The sequence below is a fragment of the Pseudopodoces humilis genome, chromosome 3 (assembly GCF_049639895.1).
Source record: "Pseudopodoces humilis isolate 2021_Gansu_Grassland_sample_001 chromosome 3, ASM4963989v1, whole genome shotgun sequence".
NCBI classification, from domain to species: domain Eukaryota; kingdom Metazoa; phylum Chordata; class Aves; order Passeriformes; family Paridae; genus Pseudopodoces; species Pseudopodoces humilis.
In genome coordinates, this window is record NC_142202.1 from 57,645,407 (window position 1) to 57,666,549 (window position 21,143).

At 42.3% G+C, this 21,143-nt stretch overlaps 2 protein-coding genes across 2 annotated transcripts in view; both read left to right on the forward strand.

Annotated features, from left to right (window-relative positions):
• Window positions 1-1,121: 1,121 nt before the first annotated feature.
• MAS1 (MAS1 proto-oncogene, G protein-coupled receptor) lies at window positions 1,122-2,111 on the forward strand. The gene has a single exon (XM_005518382.2). The coding sequence runs from the start codon at window positions 1,122-1,124 to the stop codon at window positions 2,109-2,111; it is 990 nt and encodes a 329-aa protein (XP_005518439.1).
• A 12,058-nt stretch (window positions 2,112-14,169) lies between these two features.
• IGF2R (insulin like growth factor 2 receptor) overlaps window positions 14,170-21,143 on the forward strand; it is a 58,183-nt gene continuing 51,209 nt past the window's right edge. Inside the window, exon 1 of the mRNA XM_005518638.3 lies at window positions 14,170-14,307. Within this exon, the coding sequence (XP_005518695.3) occupies window positions 14,204-14,307 (104 nt within the window). The 5' untranslated portion in view covers window positions 14,170-14,203. The remainder of the gene's footprint in view (window positions 14,308-21,143) is intronic.

A 21,143-nucleotide genomic window follows, 5' to 3' on the forward strand; every position in this document is an offset into this window, starting at 1 on the left:
AGGTAACTTATGTGGATGAACCAAGTCAGCTAGGTAAGCTTATTGTCAACAATTAGTCCTTGTTAACATCAATAAATCCAAAAGTGTCCTGAATGTGACTGTGTATCATCACAGGGCAGCTGGGAAGTTAACAAGGAATGGGGTATGAAATATATGTATGAAAATCAGAAGAAGCCAATGCTACTAATTCTAATACTAATGAGATAAAAGGAGACAATCAAAAGGAAAAGTTACCCCATAACTCAGCAAAACAACAGTTAAAACTATTATAACAATGGCAGGGAACCTGTAGAGCTTGTGGTGATGATGATGATGATGAACATGATGTAATGAACAACATCTCCTTGTGATGGGTTAGATTTATAATGTTTGCAAGATACCTGCAGTCATCTTAAGTGCTCAGAGTGTGTGAACATGTTTAAATTATGTTATGCTGTGATAAATGGCCCTTAAAGCAGGTAAGAAATTGCTCTCTCAAAACAGTGCCATTTTGCCTTCCCTCCACCTCTGTACTTGGAGGGAATACAATGATGAGTAACTACTTATTATTTTTACTTAATTAAACCCCTTTCTGGAAAACTGATGTTGGTATCAATGTTTTTTTTAAGCCAAAAAACCTATGAGCCAAGTTCACTTGAAATGCATATGTTTAACTTAAAATTAATGCCATTAACTTCAATAGGAACTGAAGAGACCTGTCTGGGAACAATCTAGGGCTCTTACAAGAGCTACCAATGCCATTTGTCACAACTATATAATGAAACTGTGCAATGTGATGGAGACATTGTTTGTCCAAGAGCTCTTTAAGAGAATCTCTTTAGCTGTGGTTTAGCACCCACAGGCTGAGCCCCTTAGAGAAGCCAGCTCAGGATTTCTGCTAGCATGATGGGCTTAGTGATCTTTAACATTGCCAAGAGCAGCTCCAACTGGGTTTTAGTTAGCATCAGTATATCAAAGCTGATGTTCCTTTTGCCAAGGATGTATGGTCTGTATGACCAGAAATTGAGGGTCCACAAAACAGAAGGAAAAGGGGGGAGGGGAGGAGCACACAATGCTCACAGTATATTTTTATACATATTTACAGAAGGAAGAGCTGTGCTATCCAAACTTGAGCTTTCCCCATGGATGAGTCAAACTTAACGTTTCATCCCAGCGAAGGCACAGAGAACATCTCAATGCACAGAAACATTTCTACACAGGAAAGGGTCTGGGAGATATTGACCCCACTTTGGGTAATTATGATCATCTCCTTCCTGGGTTTTTGTGAAAATGGAATTGTCCTCTGGTGCCTCTGCTTCCAGATCAAAAGAAACCCATTCACTGCGTACATCACACACTTGTCCATTGCTGATATCTCCTTACTGCTTTGTACGTTTATTCTGTCAATTGAGTACATTGCTGGTTTTGGATTTGCATATGGTTTTTACTATTATGTAACCACCACACTATCTATTGTCTTCCTTCTTGGCTATAATACTGGTCTCTATCTCCTGACAGCCATCAGTATTGAGAGGTGTCTGTCTATTGTTTACCCCATCTGGTACCGATGCCACCGGTCACAGCACCAATCAGCAATTGTGTGTGCAGTTCTGTGGACTCTGTCTTTTTTCATGACAGTAGCCGAATATTTAACATGCAAAGATGATTCAACCAAGGAACAATTCGACGATGGCAACCATTGCCAAGCACTGCTCATCTTCACATGGATCCTGACTTTCATGATCTTCATTCCTCTAATGATTCTGTCCAGCCTGATCTTGGTTATCAGGATTCACCGTAACTCCCTGAGACCTCATTCGTCAAAGCTCTACATCATCATTGTGGCCACAGTCATTGTCTTCCTCATCTTTGCCATGCCTATGAGGCTGTTGTATCTTCTGAATTACCACCACTGGTCATCTTTGCTCAGCCAGCAGAACCACGTCACCATTGTTCTCTCCACCGTTAACAGTAGCATCAACCCCCTGGTTTACTTCTTTGTAGGAAGCAGCAAGAACAAGAGGTTCAAGGAGAGCCTCAAAGTGGTTCTTAGCAGAGCTCTCACTGATGGCTTGCGGCCAAGAAGCCAGGAAGTTGGCATGAGTTTGGATATAGCCGAAACAATTTTCTAAAGCTTAGTGGGGAAACTCTGGGGGCAAATAATTGGATGTGGAACATTTGATAAACCACTGCAAAACTAAAAGTGTTTGTCATAGAATGTAAAAAGCAGTGGTGAAATGGTATTGCTATCTTTGTGGTTGAGCAATGGAAAAACATGGACTAGAATAAAGATAACTTTTATTTTTTTTTTTAATTTGTATTTTCTTGATTATTCAAACACATGCTACATCCTGATGTGACTATGCCAATCAAAGATACCACAGTGAAAAAGAGATAGACCAACAGAGAATATAAAAAAAGGACACAGACATATGTTATAAATAGTGTGACATTTATAAAAGCACCGAGCACCCATAAATGCTATTGAAGTCATCAGGGCCTGTGTGCGTTCGCATTTTTAGAAGTCGAACCCACTAAATGCAGGATTCACATTACATACTGGGATTTAGTTTCAACTGTTTCCAGCTCATTTAAGTGCGTAAAAGAGCTGCTCCCTGGGGGAAACAGAGGAAGAAATCCACGTATGACAGTAAGTCGTCATACATAGCCAAGCACATACAGTGTCACTTTGATCTAGCAAGACATTTAAGTATATATTAAATGGCCTAATTCATCTGTTGCTAAACTTCAAATTTTGTTTTCAAAGTATATGTTGCATAATTTCCACAGACATCGACATGTCTCTGATCCTTGGATAATTCGGTATTTGACACATAGGAGTGAGTATCTGGCAACACAGGGATGTTGCCAACTCACAGCAGGCTTTTTGCACTAATTATCAAGGGTGGGGCTGGCTTATCCCCAAAATGTCAGCATTCCTGTAGGTTTAGATATTCAAGGAGTCTATGAGAAAGTCAGTCCCAACACTTGCTGTCCCTGCCACATACTTAGTATTTATCTCTTCTTTGGAGAATATATATTCCCTGTGTGGCCTCCCTGTTTTATAACAACCAGTTTTGGAAAAACAGAAAAAAGGAAGGTGCCTCACACAATGAATGACTGAAGCTACACACCAGCCACACTGTTCCAGGTGCCTGCCTCCCTCTGTCGTATGCCAGGGTACTGGGGCTGGTATTTTGTGGCGCTTAATTCCCAGGGCCATTTGCCCAATGACAGCTAAGCTGCAGAGTGCAGAGTACAACAGGAAAGAGAGGATGGGGCCAGATGAGCTTTATCATACAGAGCATGGGAGATCTTGGCAGTCAGAGCACTGTGGCACTTACAGAAACATGCATTTGCTTCTGGCCTCCATGGAGCTCCAAATTCAGCAGGAACTGAGACCTCCCCTCACAAGCAAGAGCAGCATCTTCAGCTTCCCGCCAAGTTTCCATTGGCACACTTAATAACTAACTGGGAAAAGAAAAATACAACCCACCCCTCCTTTATTGCCAGTCCTGGAATAAGGAAGACTGTAGGTTTAGACAGAGGATTGGATGGGAATTCATGGAGAGAAGAGATCTCAGAAAGATAAATGTTTTCTATCCTTCCTCCTTATGTTAAAGCGTTGCAATGTGCCATTGTAGAAAAGACTTGGGAGAAGGAAGAGGTTATTCCTACATCTTCCTGAGTCCCTCACTCCATCTATGACAGGCCGTCCACTAGTCCCAGTTTTTTAATTTGAAACCCTAGTTGCAGGCTTGTCACCTCTACTGGTTCGGGCGGTAGATGAGCGGAGTTCTCTCTTAAGACACAGATCTACTGTGCTGCTGGAATGACACACCAGTTGAGCTACACCCCATTGTCAATGGGAAGTGCAGGATAGGACAGTAGGTCTGTGGACACCTTGTGAGGGAGGGCCAGGGGGAAAAGCGAGTGTGATGTCCACATACACGTGTTGAGTGTGTGTGCAGCTGCTGAGGGCTGAGGGACTGTCGGGAAATTTGTCAACCCTGATGAATGCCATAAACTTAAATACTAGTGTAGATCTAGCCCCCACCAAAACTCCCCCAGGCTTTCCTTTAAAGCTGTTCCCTACCCTTACCTCAAGACCCTTTACAATAATCACTCAGAGAACCAGAGAGAGGGGCAACACTGCAGGAAGCCTCTTCAAGACATGCTGCTGCTGTAACCATACATGTAACCCAGCTCTCTCAGAGTGATTCAGGTGGGGTAAGGCATATGAATTACAGTGCTTAAACATATCCAGGTTATTACAACAGGCTTGGGTTAAGGATCACTATGCATGCAGCCAGGGCAGTAGATCTGAAGAGGCAATAAATATGCAGCAGGGTAATTGGGATGCTTGTGAGCTGAATAGGTGTTCTAGGACTTTTAGCTTTTTACCCCTTTTCACCTGGCCATGCCTTTGAATGTTTTGGATTTTGGACAATGGTCCATAGATCAGTTCAGAGAGCAACAAAAATTAACACTCAGCATGAGATGAACATCCAGAAGGACAAATAAGAATAAACACCTAAGAGTTGAAAAATTATTTATGTTTCCCTGTGGATAGATAAAAACAACTTAGGGATGTTCTGTCCTCTATCATAGCACCTGGTGACTGTTCTCCATGCAGACAGGCTGCAGTACATGGGGAACTGATAAGCACATGATTCCATGTTGAAAAGAAACAAAAACAAAAACAAAAACCAAAACAAGACAGGAAAAATGTGACAATTTGTTGCACAACAAGGATGTGATTCTCTACCAGGTTGCATCTTTAAAAATTATTTGCAACTGTGGGACAGATTGAAATACCACTTTGTAGAACATGTGCAGAACAGGAAACGTTGTCTTGTGGGTCAAGTACTAGCTATGGAGTTTAGAGATGTGGGTTCTGTTTTAATGCAGTATTGGCATCTAATTTTTCTGTGCCACTCTTTCCTGCCTATAAAATGAGAGTTATATTATTTTGCCTTTGGTGTTGTGCTTTCACATTTGCACTATAGGCACTTCAGAACAGCAACTATCTCTTGGTTATCTCTTGTAATGTCTGAGGCAATAAGGATGTAATTTTGCTGTGCAGTCAAGACAAGGAATTATTCAGGAAAGTAACGACCTGTATAGAGCTTGCTTTGTTAAAACTCTCTTTACCAGGCTTTTGATCAACTGGATACTAAGAAATGTTGTGGGATGTAAAAGTATGACTAGAAAGGAGAGAAGTCACTTCCCTAGGCACAGAAGAGTTTTTGCTCTTGTAGCTACATCCTGGGCGGAGAGCATGATATGGGGCAGGCTGCTGTTTCAGGCCCAAAATGATGTGATGAGTTTATGTAGCAGCTTTCCTCTATAACTCACATTTTGTGAGCAGTTCTTGTGACAACAAGGGCAGAGAGGTAAGGAACAAGATACTGCCCAATTTACTTCTAGCCTGGAGCATACCCTGGGAAATCCTCTAAGGGAAGCTGAAATGCTTCCCACTTGTACTGGTTGCCGCAAACAACAAACCTCCCTTTCCTAGCATGAGAAGTATCCACAAGTCCACAGCATTCCCTGGCAAAATGCCTGAGGTCACTTTGTGGAGTGAGGGTAAGAGGAACAGTTCATTTGCAGGGTCCTCCAAAAAGCCCTAGATAGATTGTCTGGCTCCATATGCACCTCAGAGAGATTCTTCCTCAAGCCTTCCTGCTGTGCCAGTCTCAGGGAGAGCATGATCCACATAATGGGTTTTATGAGCAGATGCTGTTGCAGTGATGATACTGGCCAGAAGAAGATATTCTCAGATGGTACCAGGTCAAGGGAAAGCAGAAAATCAGCTTGTGTCTAGCTCACACCATACAATGCTGCCTGCCATTTGGTACCTGCTGCTTCTCTTCCCAACCCTATGCAGAAATGATTCATTGAAATCCACTACACAGGGCTTCTAGCTACCCATCCAACCAGAAAACCAGTTTCTTTGCTTTCTACTCAGTTGCCCAGGCACTTGTGTGATGTCCATGTGGAATTATTTTCTTTTCCATTTGGCTCACACAAGCCTAAAAGATGAAGCATCAGGATCCACATTCAAACAGAAGTATTATAGGTGCAAAATTTTGAATTCAAAGAAGAGATACTGAGAAAGCCTGCTTGATTCTATACTTGCATATAACCATTCCATTTTTAATTATATGATTGTAACCTATTTTTCTTTCTCCAAACTGAACTCTCACCTCATTACATACTGCTGCTGGACCTGCTGCTGGTTTAGTTAAGTATTTCTAGACTCCTTGCTTCAGTTGTTTCAGAAATATGAAGGGTAGGGAAAGGGGAGTGGCTGTAACCATCTGGTTCCAAATCCTGTCTCCAGCACTGTTCACAAGCAGATGCCTACAGAGGAGAAGGAACAGAGCAAATACATATCATGCTTCTTTCTCATCCTCTCCAAGCCTTCAACAGTGATCAGCTCAGAAACACTTTGGTCTAGAAACCTTTACACTCGGTAACTTTCAATGGATTTCTCTTCAACAAAAACATCTGACCTCCATAGAAGGCGTACGAGTGTTTTACTTCCTCAACCCTTTCACAGAAGTATTTCGTGGTTATTCTGAAGGACTGTCCTCAGGAATAGAAGAACAAAATTCTTACTTGGATTCCATTATTCAAACACCACTAAGCAAGATGCAATACAAAGCAACTATTTTTTTTCTCTTAGAGCTAGACACAAAGCACATCTGGAATTGGACTAACTTTTAATTATTTATTTCTCCTGTTAAGAATTTGCTTTATAAAAAATGTGGCTCTTGAAAATTGGACTTTATAGCAAATAAATAGCAATATTAAAAATAAAAGTTCACAGATTTTTGAGGTAAAGAATAAATTAAAATATTTATAGAATCGGTATTTCTAGGTATAGTCTACAAAGAGATGTAAAATTTAGCAGCTGCGTGTAGAGTATGGAACAAACACCTGGGTGTCACTGTTCTATCTTAGAACAAAAACCCCATTTGATTAAACGCATGCTTTATGTTTTATATTGTCTTTGGTCTATCTGGATTTATTTTTTAACTCAAAGAGTGACATATGTGTTTCAGATATAACTTTTTAATATTATTTATAGGGAAAAAAGTTCTCTTTCTTACAAGTCAAGTATTTCAGATGAACACATACGCTAAGCTCAATGACTGTACTCAATTATATACTACAGCAAAATGTAATTTTTTGTGAAAATAAATGTATACAACCAGTAATTTTTGTTTTGGGTAATTTTGACTTTTTTTTTTCTTTTTTTTTTTTTTTCCTGGGCTTGGCCTGGAATGGATCTGCCCTTAGCCAGGGGACAGGCTGAGCCTGTCAGACCAGTGTCTGAACAGTAAACATCTCCACTGTTAACCTTGGCCTGGCTGAGGTCCTCTGTAAATATAGCTCTGCTCACTAACTATATTCTTTATATTATCACCTCTGTTTTGGTTCATTTATCTGTTAGCATATATAACATGTCAGTACAACACTAGCCTCTGTTTCTTAGCAGCATTCAGTGTGGAGAACCTTTTCTCTGTACTTTTCTGTGTCTGGATTTGATGTCACCTCCCAAAGCACCATTCAGCCACTGCATGTGCCATCCTGTGGGTTCTCCCTTGTTTAATCCCTGTGGGCAGAAGACTTCAAGCCAAGAGCATGGCTATTTTAACTCCTTGGGCAGACACAGTGAAATATTTGCCATGCATCTCTCAGCTTTCTATGCATCCTGAGTTTCCTACTGTATATTCCACTCATACTTCTCTTCAGTTTCATCATTTGCATAAGGCTTGTAAAATTGTGCAGAGATTTGATGCCTCCTGTCCTGTCTACTCAGAGTCACTGCAGCCATCATGTTCTTCTCTTGGCCATGCTCATGACATCATGTCCCCCCTGTAGCACTGGGATAACAAAACACTGCCAAAAGGACTGAGCAAGCTTTCAGCACCACTGCCCATCATCAAACACTGTCAGTCTCCTCATTATTGCTTTGTGTGGAGCGGCAAGAAAAAAAAGACTGAAAATCCCTCCAAGTAGTTTTATTGAAGGCTTCAAAAACAAATTACTGCTGGCTCATGAGAAAGTTCCAACACCTGTTTCAGAGAACATTAGAACATTGAGAAGGTAAAAGTAAAGACAAATAATATGCAGAGAAAGCCGTTTTCTCTCTTGTGTGGGACAAATCTTCTATCCTATTTTGGATGAGAAAATACATGTTCTCATCCAAATATTACTTTATTTATAATCCTAATATTACTTTATTTCAGCTGCTAAGGCAGTAACTGTCTGATAATATCAGTATTTTTTACTAGCAGCTTTTCCACCAGTGTTTATTCACTTCAGCAAGGGTGAACTGTAAGATTTTATTCCCCACTATAACATCCATCATATTTTTAAATGTCATGTCAGTACATGAAAAAATGCCAGAAAACTCTTCAAGACAGTTGTCATTCCATGTCTTTCTGATGCATATTTCTTAGCACATTCACTATCATATTTATACACTTTCTGCTCATTTTACTCTGGCTCTGACTGAAAAGAGGCAAGGAAAAATCTGGATTACTGCACTGATTCAGATGGCAATATTACAGATCCAAAACTGTGGAGTATGGAGATCTCTTTCTTGTCTTGTGATCCACATGTGCAACTGGTTTTTATGATTTAATGTAAATCTCTAATTGAACCATTTATTCAATACTGTAATGACTTACCTTCCATTAAGGTAAGCCTTCATGTACACACTGATACTTACTTTTCTCTACCCTATCTCCTTCTGCAACTTGTGAATATAAAACAGCCAGGGCAATGTGGTATCTATTATTAAAAAAAACCAGACTGTTACTTTTCTTCTAAGTAATTTACTATGTAAACTTCTTTCTTTTACTTTAGATATCTTAAAACGTTTTAAAGACAAATGTAATGGAAATAAAATGCATGTCTAGAAGAAGTTTAATACTGGCCTAAACATATTTATGAATGTGGCTATAAAAACAAATATATATGCATGGACAGAATATATAAATGTATCATCAGAATATATCAATAAATTCTGGCAAGGCAGGGTGACAGAAGAATCACCTGAATAAAGTGTATCACATATTTTAATCCTTCACAAATAGCACATTATGCAAGAAATTTCTTGCTCAGTTGCTTTCCCCTGAGAGGACTAGGAAGAAAGAAAATGTAGATTGAGTCTTGATGCTTTAAACAAAACAAATCTGGTCATTTCTTTGCAGTGTATGAAGTTTGTTAATTTTTAAGTGTGATGCTGAAAATAGCATTTTGATTTTAGTGCCCTTCAGCTACATGGGAAAGAAGAAATTCTTTTTGTCTGTGATTTCTCATTACAAAGGACCAAGAAAAATACAGCAAACCAGAAATTTATTAGTTACCTTGCAACAATCAAGAAGGAACAGATGACAGTGTATTTCCTTACACAATACTACTGAATTAGGTGAAATAACTAGTGAATTAGAAAAAGCAATGTTGCTTATTGTCTTACAATAAAAATACAACATGAGCAGTAAGACCTCCAGATGATTCATTTTTTCACTTTAGCTCTGCACGAGGGACCTGGAGGTTTTTGCCATTGTGAAAAAGTGATCTTTACATATCTTGTACCAGCATGTACTTCTTCCAGCCAAGGATCCACAGCTGTTTTCAGCTACTCTAGGTTAGTGTTGTAGTTTAGACCCAGCTGGCAGCCAAGCCCCATAAGCTACTTGCTCACTTCCCTCCAGGGGGATGCAGGAGAGAACTGGAAGGGTAAAAGTGAGAAAACTTGTAGGCTGAGATAAAGACAATTTAATAGGAAAAGCACAAGCCAGCCACAAGCAAAGCAAACAAGGCATGCATTCACTGCTGCCCATAGGCAGGCAGAGGTTCAGCCATTCCCGGGAAAGCTGGGCTTCATCATGAGCAACAGTGACTTGGGAAGACAAACACTGTCACCCCAAACATCCCCCCCTTCCTCCTCCTTCTCCCAGCTCTACACATGAGCATGATGCTGTATGGTGTGGGATATCCCTGTGGTCAGTTGGGGTTGGCTGTTCCAGCTGTGTCCCCTCCCTTGGGCACCCCCACCCTCTCAGTGGTGAAGGGGTGAGAGGCAGAAAAGACCTTGATGCTGTGTAAGCTCGGCTCAGCAACAACCAAAACATCTCTTTATTATCAACAGTAACCTTCTAAGCCACAGCACTAAACAGTGCCCTTTTCAGTGCAAACACTGAGTACAGCACGTAAGGACTTGACCAACAAGACAAAGATTTCACATAAAGTCAAAGTGTTCAGACAAAGTTGATGTTCTTTTACAGTATCATTGAACAGTACCATCTAGATTAGGAAATGTCATTCATTATCTCCCTAACTGCATTGGGAAGCCTAAACCTAAGTCTGCAAAACAAGGTCATCAGGGACTGTTTTCCTCAACAGAAACTGTTATAAAGCAGGATAACTCATCACAACACATCAGACGGTAGCTCCTATCAAGAGTTTGCCCCTACAAATGCTAAGGAGAGTAGAAGTAGAACAGAGAGAAGTAGAAAGCATTAGAGAAAAGGTGAAAGACTGAGCATGCAGCAAAAATAAAGAGCATTCAGAAGTAATGGCAATGGGAGTAATGTTAGGAAGACTGAAGTATAGTACAGCAAACAAGAGAACAGGAAAGAAAAAGAAATTACCCAGTGAGTGCCACATCTGTGCCTTCTGAAAAACTGCGCAGCTCCATGGAAGAGCCTTATGAAGTTTCCATGAAATATAAGAGTAATTACTTTAACATAATGTAGCTTACAGACAAATAGAAATCAACTATCCAGACCTCACTGGAGAAGGAATTACCCACAATCAAATGTAAAAACAACTCTGGATGCTGAAAATATTTTTGTTACTATCACTGAAAAAAATACAGAGCTCAGATGTTACTGTTAAAGGGAACTGAGACAGTAACAGTAAAAGAGGCTGCCTCTCAGGGAGCCTGACCTGCACAGCTGATGGTGACCACATGAAGCAAGACTCTGAGCCAGAAGAAAAAGAAATTATGCGACATTTGACACCTGGCAAGATGAAAAGAAGAATCCTGGAGGACCTGTGTATCCATCACTTATTCACAACACTGTGCCTACTGAAAACCACCCATAACACGGAAATTGCAGCATGACTTTCAGGTACACTGGGATTTACTCCATATAACTAGCAGCCATTGTGCTGAACTTCTCCCAAGGGAAAGGAAAAGGTAAGATTAAGACAATTACATAATTTCAGAATATTTCAACACTCTGACATGGTACATGGTTAGCTGAGATGCTAGTATGATTAAGCATGGGAGGTAAATATTTATTTATTATTTATAAATGATACTCAGAATGGCATATTCCTATGGGCTATGTGAAAAACGTAATTTAGGATACAAAATTGACTGACACATAGCTCCTGACAATTTCTGTTGCATGTAGCTAGCTTTAAGCATGGCAGAAAATCCATGAATCTTGAGAGAACTGCTGCATCCACCAGATTATAAAGGTTAAGGAAAATACGTAGTAACAGGAAACAGTCACATGATTTGAATTTGCAAAATTTTACTTCATTTTAAAGGCATTTGCACTTACATTGTGTATTTCAGTGTTTCTGCAGCACCCTTACTGTGTTGCAACATTGGTTCATTGTCATGTATTATTAGCACAGAGAATTTCTGGTCTGTTCCTTTTCCTTTCTAACTGGGATTTTTCCCCCAATTTCTTTCCTCCTTGCTAGGTAGCTGTTCACATACTTTTCTCTGTATGCAAAGAAACTGCTCTGAAGCCTTGTGCAAATACAGAGGCCTAAGCATTCACAGCAGTACAAAGAGCGAAAAATGCCACTCTAAACTTCTTCATTCTTTTGTCAGCAAATAACTTTGAGTTAGCTCTTACCAGATAACTGAAATTAACTGTTTCTGCACTGCCAGGCCCTGACGCTGCAATATTTGTATGTATTCTTAACATTACCAAGGTGAGCTGTCACATTGCCTTCAGTGGAGTCACCCAGGTACTTAAAGCTACACAAAGAAAATTTCAGGGATAAAGCCTTATTTGCAGAAACCTGTGTAGCTGATAAGATCAGCAGCTGCAGAATGTCTGCCTGCTCTGCTGTTTGCAGTGAATTTCCTGGTTGATACATTTTTAATTCAAGTTGGTAAGCAGAGACAGGATTTCCACCACGTCTTTTCTATTTGCACTGCTCTGTGTAGAGTGATGCCAGTCCTGCCAGCAGAGCAGCAGTTTTAGAAACATAACCACAGAAATAACAGACTTGGTATTCTTTTTGTCAACTGCTTTTGTTGCTTTGAGCCTTTGAGTTGGTGTCATCGAGCTTCTCTTTAAACTATACAGGCTGGAGTCTTAAAAGCAGACAACAGGGATTCTTGGGTAATCAGATTTGAAACTCCCAGGAATCCACTGAAGTTTAAAACAGAAGACAAAGAATTTACAATAATCCATTATATTGTAGTAGAAAACTGAGGACAATAGCATTTACTCAGTCCCTTTCATTAATTCTTTTTCGGAAGTTCCTCTCCCCCTTCTGGAGCTGGTGGTGGCGTTTGTGCAGACATGCAGTGAGCCTAGTAAGTCAGGTGACAGGTACAGCTGCAAACCTGCACAAAACAGTCAGAACAGAATGTCAGCTTTCAGCCAGAGCAGCATCTTTAGCCAGCTGACTGCCCTGCTGCAGAACTAATGCTACACCATAAAGGTGGGTTGTATCTGAGAGAAAAGAGTGGAAAAGGAGATCATGACAGCCTGGAATCAGGCTGAACTGCCAGAGAGGCAGGACTTCAGTGCTGTCTCATTCTCATGGATGCTAGGGAATGGGGCAAGAAAAACTATTTCAGTCTATTTCAGTTGTAGGCCTTTTTTGGGGCAAATGGTTTTTGGAAAGCATAATTAGAGAACAGGATTTCTTCACACAAGACTGCTGTCTGTTTAATGAGTGTAATTTTCAGTTTTCTTTCTCTCTCCCACCCTTATGCCTCTTACCACTCTTAAAGGTGCTTTTCTTCTTCACTACTTTCATAAAAACTTATTGCTAATTAATCTTTTGAATCTTTACGTTGCAGTTAAAATTTGCTAAATCCTGGAAATAATTATGCAAGCGCCAGGCTGGATCACTTTTCTCTGTAGGCCAGGAGGCAGTGGAGGTAGGACAGCGTGTGTTCCACATCCTCCTGACAATGCTGCTACCTTGTGCAAGCCTCCCCTCCTGCACTCTGTTTCAAGTGGGGGTAATTTCTACACCACACCAGCTTCCCTGCTGCAGTAATAATTCTTGCAGCCAGACAACCAACCATGCCACTGTCATTGCTTCCTTAAGTCTTCATCCCTAATGGGTTTAGTTTCCTGATCTCTCACAAGATTTCACTGCACATTTCAAATAACTTTTTTTAAACCCCACTTAATGTTTTCCAAACAGCATTTCTTTGACTCAACCACGAAGCCACACAATCACAGAATCGGTCAGGTCGGAAGGGACCTCAAGTGGGTGATCTGGTCCGACCTCCCTGCTCAGGCAGGGTCCTCCCACAGCACATGGCACAGGATTGTGTCCAGATCATTCCTGAGTATCTCCAGTGAAGGACACTCCACATCCTCTCTGGACAACCTGTTCCAATGCTCTGTCACCCACACAGTAAATAAGTTCTTCCTCATGTTCAGCTGGAACTTCCTGTGCATCAGTTTCTGCCCACTGCCTCTTGTCCCACTGCTGGGCACCACCAAGAAGAGCCTGGAAACATCCTCTTGGCACTCCCCATTAAGATACTTGTACAAGTTGACGAGATCTCTTCTGCAGGCCCAGCTCCCTCAACCTGTCCTAGTTAAGAGCTGCTCCGCTCCCTTAATCTTTGTTGCCCTCCGCAGGACACGCTCCAGGACTCTCCAACCCACTGGCAGTGCGCCCCACGGCCCGAGCCCCCGCGCACCTCAACCGGCCGGACAGCAGCCGCGGGGCAGGGGCGCGGCGGGTGCCCGGGTGGCGGTGTGGAAGGCGCCCGGGTGGCGGTGTGGCGGGTGCCCGGGTGGCGGTGGCGATGTGCCGGTGTCGCGGCGGTGCCACCGCCCGGGCCGCGGGGGGATGTGAGGCGGCGATCACGTGGCCGCGGTGCCCGCGCATGGCGGAGGTCACGTGACCGGGGCGGGGGCGCGCGGCGGTCACATGACGCGTCGCCGGCGCCGCCTGACGTCCCGGGGCAGCCCGGCCCATGGCGCCCATGGCCTCGCTGCTCCTCGGCGCCCTCCTGGCGCTCCTCCCGCCCTCCGGGGCGGCTGCCGCGGCGCTCCCCGACTCCTACCAGGACTTGTGCAGGTGGGCGGCCGCTAGGACGCGATGGGGCGGCTGGAGAAGGGCTGTACCGGGGGGTACGGGGAAGGGAGGGGGGGTGTCTCTTGGTGCCCGTGCCGCTCCTGCCCTCCGCGGAGCGCAGCACCGGGACTCGGCAGCGCGGGCCCGGTCGCCCGTTCCGGGAAGGGTCAGGCCGGGCATCTCCGGGGGAAGCGGCGGCCGTGTCCCCGGGCGTAAGGCCGGGGCTGGTCCATGGCGATCCTGCAGCGGGACTGGGAGCCTGGAGGGGTGGCTGAGGGACCGGTGCCCTCCGGGACCTCTCTGCAGATACAGGAAAGCTGCGGGTGACAGGATGGGTATGCTCGCTCTGTGCAAGCCGCCTGTGGTCGGTCTAGTCCGAAAGACACCAAGTGGTGTTGGTTTGGAAGGGCTGTCACTTGAGAGTTGGCTTCTTGCTAAGGATATCACCGTGTGCCATTCAGTTACTTACAGGTGAGTTAAGAAAGCTTTGGGAAACTTAGCACCATTATTCATGTCTTGACATTTTTCTACTCCAATTTCAGCTGTGAATTTAATCCAGCACCAATATCTTGCCAGTCTTAATTTCTTAATTATGTAGTGAGAATATTCAGGGTACATACAAGAACACTTTATTTTAATAAATGTCACTGTGAAGGCACCAGTGTAGCAGTGTGAATGTAGCACTAAGAGCAGAGGTTTGATCCCTGGAGGGAATGGGCTGTTCACCTGGCAGAATCTGGGATGTGATACTGTTAAATGATGAAAAAGGGGAAAAAAAAATCGGTTGGCTTTCAAGAATAACCCATGAGGGAGGCAAAAATTGGTTTTGTGGATTTATCAGATGACCACCCTCATGGCAGAAATGAGAAGCTATCTTGTAGCTTCTGGAGGGAATTTAGGTACTCTGATGAGTGATTTTTGTTGGTGGTGTGTTTCTTTTGTTTTTTGGTTTTTTTATTATTTTTTTTAAAAAAAACCCCTCACCCTAAATTATTTGACTGTCAAGCAGTTCCTACTCTGTGAGTAATGTTAAGTCCTGTCCTGGTAAGTCTGTCTTGGCTTTGTTGTGTGTCTGTGATTAGAGGAATATTTGAGAGTGCTGTGGAAAGACATGCAGTCTCATTTTGGATGCAAATTACTTAAGCTGGTTTCATTTTGTTACTGGCAAGTGAAAATAATTTGCATGTAGATAGCACAATCAGCAGGTTTCCTTTTAAGACAGACTGCTTCAAAAACATGTATTTGATGTTGTGCCATAGTGGGGGAAAAACTGCCTTTAAGAACTTGTGTCCAGTAATCCATAATGGGTTAAAAAAAAAGGACTTGTGTCTGATAGGTGGGAAATCCTCATGGTGTTCAGTGGTGAAGTTTATTCTTGGGTATAGTTGCCAAAAACTGTACCAAGTGAGGAATGATGCAGGCAGTGCAAACACACTGCTGGTGGATTTCTCAGCCAAAAGTTACAATATCGGTGTGCAGGATAAGTCTCTGACCAGTCTGTATTTCTACTGGCTTAAATCAAGGTTTTTATTTGTTTTACAGCTGTTAAGAGAACGTCCTGGGTTTTGTGTGCTATAATAGAGCTGGTGAAGCTGTAGCAGCTGTTGTGTCTGGTGTGTGAATGTCAAAAGGTGGGCAAAGAAGGAAATTGCTGGGGATTAGAAGAGGCACTGGCTCTCCTTTGAGTAAGAGTAGGAAAGCTGTTTCGCAAGGAGGAGGAAAGGTGTCAAAACCATTTTGCGCAAGAACTGTGGCATGAGGCTACTTAAATTTCAGTTGGAGGTTTTCATTATTTTGTGTAGCCTTACTGCTAGTATGCTTGGATGGTCTGGGGAAAGAAGAAAAGCTTTCATTCTCTGAAACTTTGTCTAATGGCATGGCTTCAGTCAGTGATTTTGTTATGCTTTCTCCTTTGTTCTTGTGTGCTCCAACAGCTGACTGTGGCTGTCATGTGACTTGCACTTGGAATTCTTTTTTTATCTTCTGTGTAGAGGTTTCTCCGGGATTGCTGCAGTATGAGTACCAGGGAAAGAATACAGGGAACTGGTTGGATATAGGAAGTTACTGACCAGTTTGATCTTTCCCAGTTTTTCTTCTTCTCCTTATATCTTTTATGTTATGATGCAGGAAAAATTCTGGAATTGCAGTTAATTTTGTGACACGTTATTTAAGTCCATCTACTTACAAAGAAATCTTGACAGGTTGTATTCACCTTCCACATAACCCTGCAAAAGTTGCTGTGTAACTTTCCTTTCTTTCTAAAAAAATGCAGAATATATTTTGAGTGTGATGGTAGAGCAGCAAATACAAACTGCCTCCTCTATGGACTGCTTTGCCTGAAAATCTGTACTGGATAAGAGGTAATTTAATGACTGGTGATATTCTTGCCCCCCTGCAAGGATAGGTGCTGGTACATAACTTCAACAATTTTTAGACTGGTGGAAATAAGGGAATCTCAAACTGCTGTACAACACAGGCTTGCTAATAGACAGACTTCAAGTTTTGGGGTTGTAAGTCAATTCTCTTTTATGTTAAATGTGTAGTTTTTAATAACACAACTCCTACAGCTGGCTGTACCTAAACTTCTGTTCATTCAAAATACCATCTTTTCAGCTTTTGTTGTGAAACCACAACTGTGCTCATCTGTGCTGCTTGAAACCCTTGAAACCCCAAGCGTTCTGCTTGGCCTTGGTGAAGAGGCACATGCTGAGTACAGAGAGGTGACCTATGGGTGCACTCAGTCAGCTCTATTAAGTGCTTTGACATATTTAAATGGGAGATGTCATAAATAAGATATTACTGGACTTCTTATACTGATGTGAATTGTTGTGACACGTGCCTGGGAAGTTGCCATTGTAATGTCTGAATGTGATTTCTCAGCATATGAGCCACCTTGCGTACTTAAACTTGAGATTGCTACCCCTTTTCTTAAGCATTCTGTAAAATGGCATAGTAGATATGGTTTAGAGTGCAGCATGAAAGATCAAATGTCTTCTGGATGCAAAAAGCAGAAGAGCTTGTGGTGTAGCTGTAAGGCTGTCATGCATGATGCACAGACATGAAAACTTGCCTGAAGATACACAGTGTGCGTGGTTGTTGGAAAAGGGGATGGGTGAGCTAGAGCAGAATTAAGCATGGGTAGGGATGCATTAGAAAGCTCTTGAGGCGTAGTGATGGCTGTACTTTGTGCTGTTCAAGCTCTCATTTTCTGTACGGAGAGCCTGTTTTGACATAGAGATTTCTTTCCCATACACATTAGTATGCAAATGGTAGACTCATCTAATAGTGATTTCAGTGGCAAGTGATGTGCAAGCTTCAAATTTACAATGGCCATCCTGGAAGTTGTTTCTGATTTTGTCTGCTTGAGATTGTGCTGGCTGAAACTGCTGGTAAAGAGGTTTGGATGCTCGTTTAATCTCTGCAGTGTTCTGATAGCTGAGAAGCATCTGGGCACAAAATCGTGTGGATGCATAATCACATGTGGATCTGCTTTCCAACTCTGCTGCTGTAGGCTGCCTTGTCTCTCTGCCAGGTCGTCTGTATAACACCCCCTCATCAAAATAAGCTATTTCAGTGCATTCCCTGGAGAGGAAACACATGATTCTTTGCGACTCTGCTTTACAGCTGTTTGGAGCAGGGTGCACTGTTCTTCCCAGCAGTCATTCTTTGGGTAACAGTTTGAGAAAAAAGCTTGAACTATTGTTGGAGACTGGTGGCAGTAGTCTCTGGTGCTCTGCTGATGTGAAGTGGTTCCCTAGTGCTCAGACCTCAAAGTGGCTTTGGTGTTGGGATCCACTTGCTGTGACAGGAGTTAGCCTTTTGCACCTTGCTTGACTTCAGCGCCTTAGCTTCTCAACACAAAGTAAACTAGGCTTGCTTTTCCCTTTCTCATGCTATTTTTTTCGTATTGCTTCTTAGATTTGTTAAAAAAAGCAGAACTTTCATTTGATGTTGCAGCTTGCTGAAAAGTAGATTAACTTTTTTTTTCATGTGATTGCTTCAGTGTCTCAAAAACAATGTTAGGTAGCTGGAAAGGCTGACCTGCAGGCAGGGTTATTCCCAATGACCCGTTTGGACCTTGCTTGCACAGCTGCTTTTGACAGTGGTCTGAGCTGGCCCTACCTCCTTCTGTACCTCCCACTGCTGGTGCTTGGCCAGAAAACACCATAGGCCAGACAGGGAACTGGCCAGGCTCAGTCCCCCCTCCATGCACATGCACCTGTTGTTTTTGCTGAGTTAATTTTGAGAGAGGACAGTCCCTGGACTCAGCTTGTGTCAGGTGCTTGGGCCAGCAACACCAGCAGGAGACAGGAGAGCCTGCCCTGGGGGGATTGGTGTAGGTATGTTTCATCCCTCTAATTGTGGGGTAGTTCACAGTTGGGTTTGTCAGAAAACAAGTGCCATGTTGTGGTTTCAGCAAAAATAACTGTTTGACAGTTTTATTCAGGGCAGGTGGCGTGTTTGAGCCCTGACTTTGAACTGCTCCAGAAATGGCTGTTTGCATGGTTGAATCTGTGAGGCAGCATCTGTACTGAGCCCCCTGGATCAGAGGATGCATCACACCCCACCCCACGATCATGGCTGTTGCTTTTTAAAGGTGCTGATATAATAGCTCCCTAAACTAGTTCAACTGCATTGAAGCAGGATAGCTTAAGCCCTTCAAACAAGATAACTTCGTCTGGCCCTGGCAAAGAGGTGATTACATTAGGCATCACCAGTGGTGGAGGTGAGTGCTGAGCAAGCTGGAGGAAGCCTGTCCATGTGACTCACATGATCAGCATGGGCAATGTGATTGCCAACAGATTGTTTCCATTATGGATTGCAGCAGAGAGGTCAGTTTGTATTTTACTGGAAAGTAGAGCACATAGAGCACATGCAACTTGACACTATTCCCAGGTACTGATTTAATGTCAGGAATCTAACTTGTGTAAGAAATAATTCTTGCTTTTGCTTTGAAAATACTTTTGCATCTCTCTGAGGCCAGCTGCTTAGGCTGCATCCAGGTTGCTGGTACTCACAGTGAATAAATCCCACCTTGCTCCTTTCACACGTTATAAAAAAAAGAAGGTTTTGTAACATCCATGAAAGTAATACTATTCTGAAACTGCACTAGATTTTCACTTCTCTGTGCCCCTGAAGTTGTGGTTTGGAACATGATTGAACATTAGATTTCATATTTCTTTTGTGCAGACTGTTTTGAAGGATTCTTCAACCTTCCCTGTCCCGGGGCCTATGACAGGGCAGAGGGAAGGTCTGGCCTCAGTGGGTGCTTTGTTTCTGTTCTGTAAGCTGCTCATCTTGTTTCTCCTGTGCATTTGGCCTGTGGGTAAACTGACTTGAAGATGCCGATTTCCTCTATTTTGTAACACAGAACTGGGAAAGCAAAACCTTATCTCTGAGTGATAATTCTGCTGTGTGAAGGACGTAAATTCTTGTTCCATTCACAAACAGATTTCAAGTTGCAAGGTCTCTATAAAAACCAACAGCACACTGAAGAACACCCAATCAAAAGCTTTGTGCCTTAGTATTATATGTTACCTTTTTGTCATCTTCCAAAACCAGTCAAAAAAAAAGCCTTTGAGAAATTTTCAGTTCTCAATTTGAGAAATGCTAACTTTTTGGGGCTTCATTTTGAAGAAATTTGGTTTGGATTGAAATGCATTTTCTCCTTGATGTAAAGCCAGCTTTGGTTTTAATCTCTTACTCTTTTCAGAGCCCCTTAAAGATAGGTTCTTCTAATTTATTTTTTTTTGTGTATTGAGAAGCTTTATTCCATTGCTGAACTCTGGTTAATCTGTATTGTCATGAAAATCTTATCTTATCTTGTCCTGCATCAATATTGCCTTTATCCACTTCAGAAATGCAACAGACTAGCTGAGAGAACTAATCAGTGTGATTGTAAAAGGTCAGGTCTGCCTGCTTATGAGGAAGCAGTAATGGCAAGTGTTTGTCTAAGATAGAGACACAGTCCTTGAATACATACTTTTATGGTGTATTTTTTGGTGTTTTGTGTATGACTCAATACCTGGCAAATTGTTTGCACTCTTATAATAGGATATAAAGCCTCAAATATAGTAATATACTAATTTATAAAGATTTTCTTTGCTTTTTCAGTTCACAGAGAATGCTCTTCTAATTGTCCCTAACTTGTTCCAGCCATTAGCAATCTGAAATGAACACAGCTGTGGTAGTACAGGGAATCAAAGCGCCCTGTTGTCAGTAATTAAAATGGAAAAGTATGTGATATCTTAATTATTGCTCTTTGATTAGATATGGGATGCACTGGGTTTGAGAGGGTTTCTCAGAAGATTTAAAATTTAAGATAAAGTAGCTGAATTGTTATTGACCCTTTCTCATCCAAGGAGTGGAGTTCAGAGCTGAACAGGAATGGTTTCTACTCCTGGGGGGATCTGGAGTATGATAATGCTGAGTGATGCAACACATATGACCTAGAGATTAAGGCAAACAAACCTGATGGGTGAAGCTTCTTATCAACTGAGATTTGTACATTAAGACACATGCTTCTGTGGGTGAGATAGGTGCACTAAATTTTGTGTCAATTCTAAATAAGAGGAATGCCTAATAAGTCACTGTGGCATCCTCAGTTTTCTGATCTGTTGATGAGTCTGTATTAATCCTACTAAAGTTTCCGCTTAGAATAGAAAGGAAGCTGGGGAATCTGTTACGTTGCAGAAGTGTCCAGAGGATGTGGGCTGCTGCCAGTGCCAGAAGAGGGGTAGCTGAGCCAAGGTGACAGCAAACATTTATTGAGTTAATGCTTTTTTTGAAAGAGCTTGGCCAGGGCACCCTGATAGTAAGCCAGGCTGTCTGAAGAGCTC

Bases quoted from the DNA above. Each gene is read 5' to 3' on its own strand.
- MAS1 (XM_005518382.2), top strand. From the start codon at position 1,122: ATGGATGAGTCAAACTTAACGTTTCATCCCAGCGAAGGCACAGAGAAC.